This window comes from Vespula vulgaris, chromosome 15 (genome assembly GCF_905475345.1).
Source record: "Vespula vulgaris chromosome 15, iyVesVulg1.1, whole genome shotgun sequence".
Lineage (NCBI taxonomy): Eukaryota > Metazoa > Arthropoda > Insecta > Hymenoptera > Vespidae > Vespula > Vespula vulgaris.
In genome coordinates this window covers 627,724-637,262 of record NC_066600.1, presented here as the reverse complement: position 1 = coordinate 637,262, position 9,539 = coordinate 627,724, and the positions used below count along the sequence as shown (strand labels likewise).

The window sequence follows — 9,539 nt, the reverse complement described above, 5'->3', positions numbered from 1 at the left end:
GTGATTTTAAACAAGTCAACTGAGAGTTATGTTTGTAAATAGGTTCAAAAAGTAATATTTAATCAACGCTCATTGACAAGATACTTTCATTTCTTAACTAATATATCTAGAATATATATGCATAAAATTAATAATATTTATTAATATTTATCATTATACTTATATTGTGATGAAAATACATTATAATATGTTATGTTAATATAACATATATTTTTTATTACATTCTTTATACCTACAAAAATGAAAATATTTTCATTGGCATTGACAAATAAAGATTACATACATAACTTTGTGCTTAAAAATAAACTATATTACTATTTTGTACAATTAATAGAAAATGTATAATAATTCTGCTTGATTAGAAATAAGTTGTTTTAGCTGCTATGTTTATTTATACATTTGTTGTTGTCATTATAAAATTATATAATATTACATAAACTTCAGAGATAATTTTTTTCAAATATTACTTGCTTTTATAAAGATACGCTATAAAACAAATGCAAGTAGTATATCTCTTAATTTTTTTTCCTTGATCTGATAAAGTAATGATGTAAAAAAAGAATTGTATTCTGTAAAAAATTAATATTCTGTTTACTTTTTAAGAATATTTTAATATGAAAGAAGTACTGAATAATTCTACTATTCAATAGTAGATATACTGATAGCTTTTTTAAAATTTGAAATATAAATATTTTTATCTAAATGAATAATTGTATCAAATCGAAATAAATTTACTTAAATGTTAATTAACGGTATTTATTCCAATAATTAGTTGCTAACTAAATAGATTGATTGTGTGTGAATTGTTGAATTTATATTTATTTCAATCACAGAGATAAATTATTTAGCAACCATTTAAAAATATCTATGAAATATTTCAAATATATTCACATATATATTGTATTGTACAAAGTACTTTTTAGTAATATTCTACATACTTTTACAATAGCATTTTCTTAAAATTTATGGATTTTTATATAATACAAATTCTATATTCATTGCTGTGAGATGCAAATATAGAGGTGAAAGGAAAAAAAATTTGTAAATGTTATATATATAATCACATTTTCAAATACTTGATATTTAGACATAATCATTATTATTAGTCTTTGATACGAAAAATTGAATTAAGAGGTGAATATTAATAATCGTTACAACATAATTCAAAATAATATAATTTTACTTATCATTGTATTTTTAAAAATTAGTTTTCTTTTTTTGTGAATTTAAATTAACTTAGATACGCAATATATTATCAAGATAAAAATGTTACTGTAATTGATATTACTTTTTTAAATATGCATTCTATATATAGAAAAATATGTTAATACAAATATATTTGATGAAACTGAATCTCTCTTTTTTCTCAAATATTATTTGAGAAATAGTATTATTAAATTAATTATATTTTTAAAATATAAATATACATATCGCACGTATTTGTATTGCAAATAATTTTTTTGATTATTATGACATACGTGATACTAATATTTGGCCCCTCTATATTTTTCTAATAAAATCTCTGAAACATTCTGATTAACATTGTATTGAGAAAATGTGATTAAATTTCTGTAAGTGCATAAATAATCGAATATAATGAATTTATAAACAAGCGTCGTTATCATGTATCAAAATCGTTAAGTTGTGCCTGGGAAAGGTACATAATATTAGCATAGTCATATTTTCAGTACCTGCTTCAGTCTACATATGCATTTAATGCTTCCTCTAATTTATTTACAATTTTTTTATAAAAGGAAATTTGTTCTTGCAAATGCGTTTTCATAGCTTTATTAATGTGTATATCGCGTTCAGACTGAAAATGTGTCTCTTCCGCCATTAATGCACGTGCTATTATATCTGTTCGATGAGACATTTCACGCAATTGCTGCGTTTCCATTTTATGTTCTGCAACTAATTTTTCACAATCCTTTCTTTTTTGTACTGCACTCTAACAAAATATCACAAATGATAATTAATAATTTATCTAGAAAAATTAGATCTAAATTAAGTTTGAAAGAAATCATACCTTATGTATACTGATAACATCAGGAAAATTACTGATAATTCCTCTATAAATATGAAATTTATCAGCAAGTGGCTCCCAGTCAAATTTTGGCTGTTCCTTATAGAGACGACCAATATCATTGTATGCTTCACCTGTTGCTTTTAATGCATAAGTCAATCTCATATGATCGCTATCGTCTCCTTCTAAAGCATGTCCTAACGAGGAGAAAGATTGACCAATTTTCTGAAATTCTCTTTTATAAAGTACTTGGTGCTTTTTGGCTTGATCAACAGCCATGGCCATGAAATTTTTGACTACAGGATCTAAACCATTTATATATCTACTAAATGCATCTATTTGAATTTCTACTTTGATCGCATCTAACGGTGTATCGATACATTGGATAGCATTAAAATAATTCACTCCTAATAATTCATCCTTTTCAGCTAGTCGTTTTCCGGCTTTCCACCTCTTCTCATCAGTACAAATCATAAAATGATCCCATACTCGACTGCGTGATAACACGGGATGACGGCAAACATAATCAACAAACTCTTGTAATTGTGTACGACGATGTTCTATAAATTGTTCGTCATAACGTCCTGATAATTGTTTATCAGGTAAGGGTGGAACTGGTATGAAACAATATTTTTCTTCTAAACGTTCGTGTAACCAATCAAAATGTTTATATCTTCTTGAAACTTGAATATTATTAAACTGTAATAAAAAATTTGTTAAATCAACGTTACAAAAGTTTGATGAATTAAAATAAGATTAGTTAAAAAAATATATAAAAAATACGAATGCAACTAGAACATACCGTAGGTGTTAACTGATATACAATGAAGCTCTTAAGACCTTTAAGTTTTGATTCTTTCTTAGGAGATGTAACAACACAACTATACGAGTCTCCCGTTGGTATCCACGCACAACGTCCATCTTCAGTTTCTTTGATAAGAAGCTTTTCACTTTCTGGTACACTTGCTACTCTTGTTCCTAATAAAAAACTATCTTCACCCGATTTAATCAGAGTAGAAAACTTATTATTCTTCTTTGGTACATTAGATATAGGTCTTTCAGGTATCACAGAATGTATAGTATGAATTGAGATAGAATTTCCACTATCAGTGCTATTGGACTGGAGTGCTATATGCATAGCTTGTTGTTGCTGCTGATTTGTAACAGGAACATATGCTTGCGTTTGACCAACTTCTGAATCATCGTCCCAATCATCATCCCAGTAATCTCCCGAACTTTGTTGCGACATTGTCATACTACCTAGTGAATAATAATATTAAATACTACAGATAAAATCTTTGCAAACTACAATAATTTAAGAACATTCCACAACAGTTATATATAAACTGCATCTTTATTTTATCATACTTGACACAGGAGCAGACGACTCGATCACTTGTACATATGCAGCTGGGAAAAGACCAGACTTTCCACCTTGATTGAATCCTTCGCACCATCCATCACCAACATTGTCTCTCATGACAGTTAAAATCTCTCCTGCGACAATAGACAACTCAGCTGTTCCTGACTCACCAGTAAAGTCATATAATGCTCTTACCTAGGAAAAAAAGTATACGGATTTTATAATATCTACTCTATATTGTAACAAATATTTCTAATTATCATAAATAAGTATGACTCATAAAAAAGAGAACACAAGTTGATTGAACTTTTGACAATGGTTTAATTAATTTTATGATACTGATTTATTAACATACCTGGTGACCTTCCATTATAAATCTATCTTGAAATTTTAATTACGTCGATATACAATACGAAATATTATTTCAATTTGTCTGATAACGTCCGGTCACATACCTATACCTCTGTACTGAATCGTGCAACTGACATTTGCGCGTTTCTCGTAACTTGAATATTGTACCTTTAACGACATAAATGTATGTACATTGAAAATGACTGTACCAGTGTGAGCTATAAATCGTTGTCAATGAATCGAGATATATTCATTTTCCAAAAATAATACTTGTTGAAACATTAGAAATTAAAATAATGTTGTTTATTTGACAATATAGATAGTAAAATAATAACTTCCTAATAGAAATTCTAAATCGCATACTGTCACATATCAAGTAGAGGTTAGGTGTAAGACAAAGGTTCCAAAAATCCTTACGACGGCACTGCGAACCATTGATACACGGAACCACCTTTTCTATTACGATCACATTACTTTTGTCCTAGAGTGTACAATTGTAGAATTATTACCAGATCTGAGTATGTTCTAAAATAGTTCGATTTCATAAACACAAATACACGTCTTTTAATATTAATTGATTTGTGATCTTATTGTATGTAAGTAGACGCAGAGATTATAAATTTTAATTAACATCCAACGGTTTTTTGTTAAACAATTACATTTTCAAATATAAAAACAATAAATTCTTCACAAGAATAAAAAAAAAAAAAAGAAAATGTATTTTTCATGTATGGTAATAACAAAAAATAACATGTAACGTTATTGTCTTGAAAAAATTTCTCTCTGGTTTGATCTGGATTGATTTTTTTTGTCGTACAATTAAAAAAACCAGTATCTGCGATCTTTTGACATTCGGATTTATTCATACCGTTAGATTCGTCTTGAAGAGCTCTATCGCATGCTACGAATAAAGACAATAAGAAAATATTATTCGAAAAAATTAAATACTGTTTTTACATGTTCAAGGTGTTCTATCGCGAAGGAAAGCAATTTGTAACAATAAAAGGAATTAAGGCAGTATTCTGAACGTTACTGCCTTCTTCCGTTGTACGCTACTGCAAAAGATCTCGTTATACGATTCTTCTAACAAGTGTAAACAAGGCAAACAGACTTATTAAAGAATTTTATTTTAAAACCAATTTTCCCGAAGGTACTACCTTTAGGGATCGTTCGCCAATTTTGTAAGTTTTCTTATCGTAAGCATAAATCTTGAAAATGACACATATGCGTGTAATTTGATGAATTCTTTGTGATAAGAAAAGTCGGATTTCGAATTCAATTTTATTTCACTAGATATCATCGTTGTGGATGCATCGTGAACATTGTTTCTTCGCAAACAAGAAAAGAAGCGTGGAAAAGAAAAGATAACGGTTTATCAGTATTTTTTTTATATAGTTCTCGTTCCAAAAACTTCTTTTACCGATTATTAACGGATTGGAACGGATTTCCAAGTTTGTCATTTAACATGATTTATTATTTGTGTATATGAGAAATTAAACTGGTCTCAACGATAAGTTTTTTATTTTTCATTGGAGTAACAATAGTGTAGCTAATAAAAATATATTCACGGGTTCTGATTCTTTTAATGAATATTCATTATATATTTTCGTGGTGGCGTGATACACACTGAAGACAGATAAAGTTGTTTGCAGTGCGGTCAAGTGAAAAAAGCAATATAAGAAAGGATTATTAGATAATTTTTTAATAGAATAATTTATCGAATCTACGATATATCGAATACTAAAAATAAATTAATTCTGAAAATAATTGATGATGAACACATTAATGAATATATCGTCGACATTTTGGTCACCGGACATATGGCTACCGCCCAATATAACATGGGACGATATAAAACCGAATTCAGAAAACAAATATGCTGATTATCATCATTTAATATTTCCCTTACCAATGGCCTTAATTCTGCTGATAATGAGATATACTCTTGAGAGGTAAGGATTTTAATTATCATATCTTCATTTTAATTATCTTTATATCTATTAATTGATTCCATTAGAAAATGTATTCGATATGAATTATATATGACAATAAGCATTAAACAATGCCACGATTTTTATTTATCGTTTCATATATAAAATGTCAGCGATCGTTCGGTTCTTAGTCTTATTAATTATATTCCTTTTTATTAATACTTTTATATCTATTTTGTATAGGTATTGCTTTGCACCTTTTGGCAAATCGCTTGGTATAAAAAATACAAGGTCAAAAAAAGCACCTACGAATGAAATTTTGGAAAAAGCTTATAGTAGTAAAAAAATAAAACACAAACAGGTAGATTTTTTTAATCGGGATCAAATCGTAAAAAACTAAATAGTATGTTTATATTAATAACTAATTGTATTTTTAAGATAATAGCTTTAGCTAAGCAACTAGATTGTTCTGAACGACAAATAGAAAGGTGGCTTAGACTCAGACGTTCTCAGGACAAGCCTTCTACATTAACAAAGTTCTGCGAAAACAAGTAAGATATGTAATTTATATACGTTATAAGTTTATATTTAAATAATATTTATATAATAACATGTTTTAATTTTAGTTGGAGGTGTTCATATTATACATACTCATTCTTTTATGGCCTTATTATTTTATGGAATAAACCGTGGCTATGGGACATAAATCAATGTTATTACAACTATCCATATCATTCAGTAACTAATGATGTGTGGTGGTATTATATGATATCTATGGCATTTTACTGGTCATTGAGTTTTTCACAATTCTTTGATGTAAAAAGAAAAGATTTTTGGCAAATGTTTATTCATCATATAGTGACTATTGTTTTATTATGTTTTTCATGGGTTGCTAATTTAACAAGGATTGGTTCATTAGTCTTGTTAGTTCATGATTCTGCTGATATATTCTTAGAAGTAAGTGTAATATATTCTTTGAATATCTTTATTGTTTTTGTTATTTCATTACTTTTAATAAACATTTTATTGTGTATATTATGATTATAAATATATGTTCATAATTAGATAATAGGTATGGTCATATTTTTTATTAGGTATGAGACACAATATATTTTATTTTTTGCAGGTGGCAAAAATGGCAAAATACGCTAATTATCAAAAATTCTGCGATTTTATATTTGTTATTTTCACAATATTATGGATTTCCACACGTGTTGGTATTTTTCCATTTTGGATAATTTATAGGTAACTTCAGAAAATTTTTTATAGTTTTCTTTAAATTATTGTATAATAATGAAGCTGATATTTCAAATTTAAAAATATTTATTTTGTTTTAGTACATTGATTGAAGCACCTAAAATAGTGCCGATGTTTCCAGCATATTATGTGTTTAATACATTATTGTGTCTCCTACTTTTGCTTCATTCAATTTGGACTTACGTTATTATTAAGATAGCATACAATGCCTTCTATGCTGGTCAGGTACATATCCATAAATTTAACTACACCACTAAATTTTTTAGATTACAGCATTCTCTACATTGTGATTGATAATGTTAACAATAAATCAAGTTTTAAATTACAGAATTTGTGTAACTGTACAAGCATACGATATTTATTACATTAATTTAAAACTTTGGATTTACAGAGAAAATTACAATGAATGGCAATGATACAACTTGATTTTGTATTTATTAAAAAAATGTTACAGATGGAAGGTGATATACGAAGTAATAGCAGTGAAGATGTTTCAGATGCCTCTGAGAATAATGCATCTGTTAGTGATACAACGAACTACGTCAACAAACGAAGTCCAAGACAAAAGACACAATAACAAAAAAGATCAACTAGATAAAAGTCCTAACATATATAATGTTAAAGATTAAAAAAAAAAAAAAAAAAAAAAATAATTAGCCTGGCGCTAAATTATCATTTTTCAAACTTATTCAAATTATAAAGTTATGATTGTATCATTATAACAAATCAAATCATAACTTTATTGGAAATATCATAAAAAGATTCTAGACTTAACAACTACGATATTTGTTGCTATAAATATTTTTTAAAGCAATTTCATGTTTATCTCTATAAAATAAGAGAAAGTGATTCACTATAAATGCAAAATCCAAATTTCATTTTTAATATATTACCAATATTGTAAAAAAATGAAAATCTTTAGTCATATTTCATTTTCATATTTCACGTTATACCATTTATTTATAATTATTTTATTTAAAAATTTAGGTACCTGTATGTATTATCTTTTAAAACAACTTTAAGTCTTTAATTAAACAAAGAATGGACCAAAGCTTTAGATTTTTATGCCGGAAGGTAACCCTTTTTAAACTTGTGATTCGTAATATTAAAATATTTTTATATATTCATTTTGTATATTCTGGAAATATATATAAGTTTAACTATAAAGTAGAATGGAAGAGACTCGTGCAAAGAAAAAGTATTTCCACAAATAGCATTTACTTCGCAAAGTTTTATGTGAATCTCTTTGATTAAATGTTAAATAGTAGTATTAATTAGTGAATAAAATCAAGTTGAAAATTATTAAGTGTAAGTTATTTTGCTGATCAAGATATTAAATGCAATTCAATGAATATATCTATTAAAAAAATAATAGTGTGCAACAGTAGTTTCTAACAATGGTAATTTAATAACGTTATTTTGTATAAACAATCACATCTTTTATATAGTTAATGCACGTTTATATTAAAATATGTACATTTTCAACTATTTAAGTACATAAGGTGAACTATGTAAAGTGATTAAAAATGGGTTGCTCACAAATTTTAATTCTTTTTTCCAGCATAATTTATTGAGTTGGCTGATTATTAGGCATATGTGTCATTTTATTAAAATCTTAAACAAAATTGTTTATATTATACAAATTAGTATACATCATCTCGTATATAAAATCCTAAAAAGTACAAAAAAAAAAAGAGTACATCAAGTATGTTATACCACAAAATCAATCAATTATTATTACGAACGACTGAATATAGTTAGCGGACAATTGAACGAATTATAAAAAAGAATCAAATCGTATGTTTCCGTACGAAGCACGACATTTTTTAGAAATATAACATTTTGAAACTAATTTTGACGACACATGCAATTAAATAAGCATCGTAAAAGGTCGGTTTCGAGACAAAAACACAAACATCTTGCAACTTTAATACTTGGCTTAAGTTTTATATATTTAATTATACAACTTTCTAATTTTTCGAGTTGAAGATCAAGCTTGGTTAAGATTGCTACAACCCATTCTCGAATCTTACATTCCTACATAAAATAAAGATTTTCACGAATACAATAAATATATAGAAGATGAAGAATTATCTGCATAGAAAATTGTGATTAAGATTTATTAAAATTACTCAAAATTATTTTAAGTAAATATACAATACAATTTTATATAAAAAAAAGTAACAAGAACATTTAAAAAAGCCGCCTAAATAGAAATTAACATGGAGTACCAGACAACTTGAACAATACTTATTTGGTCAGAACAATTATAGAAATTATAAAAATTATAAAATATATGTATAATGTCACTAAGATCCAAAAGAAAAAATTAATTAAAAACTATTGATATACAACAAAAGAATAATAAATAATATTTTCTTACAATGCAACGTATCGAGTTTTTTCATTTTATATAATTTGGACTTATCTAGATGATATAAAAATATCAAATTTCAAATGAAATTTTTGAAAAGATAGTTACGCAAAAACTAATAATATTTTATAGATCTATCACGTTTAATCCCCTCTAATCTTTGATATGAATTTTATCAAAATTGTTAAATAATTAACAATTACGGCCACTTCGACCGATCTCGATTGATTTTAATCAATG

At 26.6% G+C, this 9,539-nt stretch overlaps 2 protein-coding genes across 6 annotated transcripts; one reads left to right on the top strand and one right to left on the bottom strand.

Moving 5' to 3' along the window:
• Positions 1-1,119: 1,119 nt before the first annotated feature.
• On the bottom strand, positions 1,120-4,132 carry LOC127069389 (sorting nexin-9). Of its 3 annotated transcripts, XM_051006356.1 has the most exons (6): positions 4,101-4,116; positions 3,742-3,905; positions 3,392-3,581; positions 2,826-3,283; positions 2,027-2,722; positions 1,122-1,948 (listed from the first exon to the last, which is right to left on the bottom strand). In XM_051006356.1, the coding sequence occupies exons 2-6, from the start codon at positions 3,754-3,756 to the stop codon at positions 1,697-1,699; spliced, it is 1,611 nt and encodes a 536-aa protein (XP_050862313.1). In that variant the 5' UTR covers positions 3,757-3,905; positions 4,101-4,116; the 3' UTR covers positions 1,122-1,696. The 3 variants fall into 3 exon arrangements, with proteins under 3 accessions (XP_050862315.1, XP_050862313.1, XP_050862312.1); XM_051006358.1 differs by having other exon boundaries at positions 1,120-1,948; positions 2,826-3,279; positions 3,742-4,132; XM_051006355.1 differs by having other exon boundaries at positions 3,742-4,130.
• An 80-nt stretch (positions 4,133-4,212) lies between these two features.
• Positions 4,213-8,227, top strand: LOC127069395 (ceramide synthase 6). Of its 3 annotated transcripts, XM_051006370.1 has the most exons (9): positions 4,213-4,333; positions 4,704-4,918; positions 5,031-5,689; positions 5,912-6,029; positions 6,107-6,219; positions 6,295-6,625; positions 6,795-6,913; positions 7,006-7,150; positions 7,380-8,227. In XM_051006370.1, the coding sequence occupies exons 3-9, from the start codon at positions 5,508-5,510 to the stop codon at positions 7,500-7,502; spliced, it is 1,131 nt and encodes a 376-aa protein (XP_050862327.1). In that variant the 5' UTR covers positions 4,213-4,333; positions 4,704-4,918; positions 5,031-5,507; the 3' UTR covers positions 7,503-8,227. The 3 variants fall into 3 exon arrangements, with proteins under 3 accessions (XP_050862327.1, XP_050862326.1, XP_050862328.1); XM_051006369.1 differs by lacking the exon at positions 4,213-4,333 and having other exon boundaries at positions 4,553-4,918; XM_051006371.1 differs by lacking the exon at positions 4,213-4,333 and having other exon boundaries at positions 4,553-5,689.
• The last annotated feature ends 1,312 nt before the right edge of the window (positions 8,228-9,539 follow it).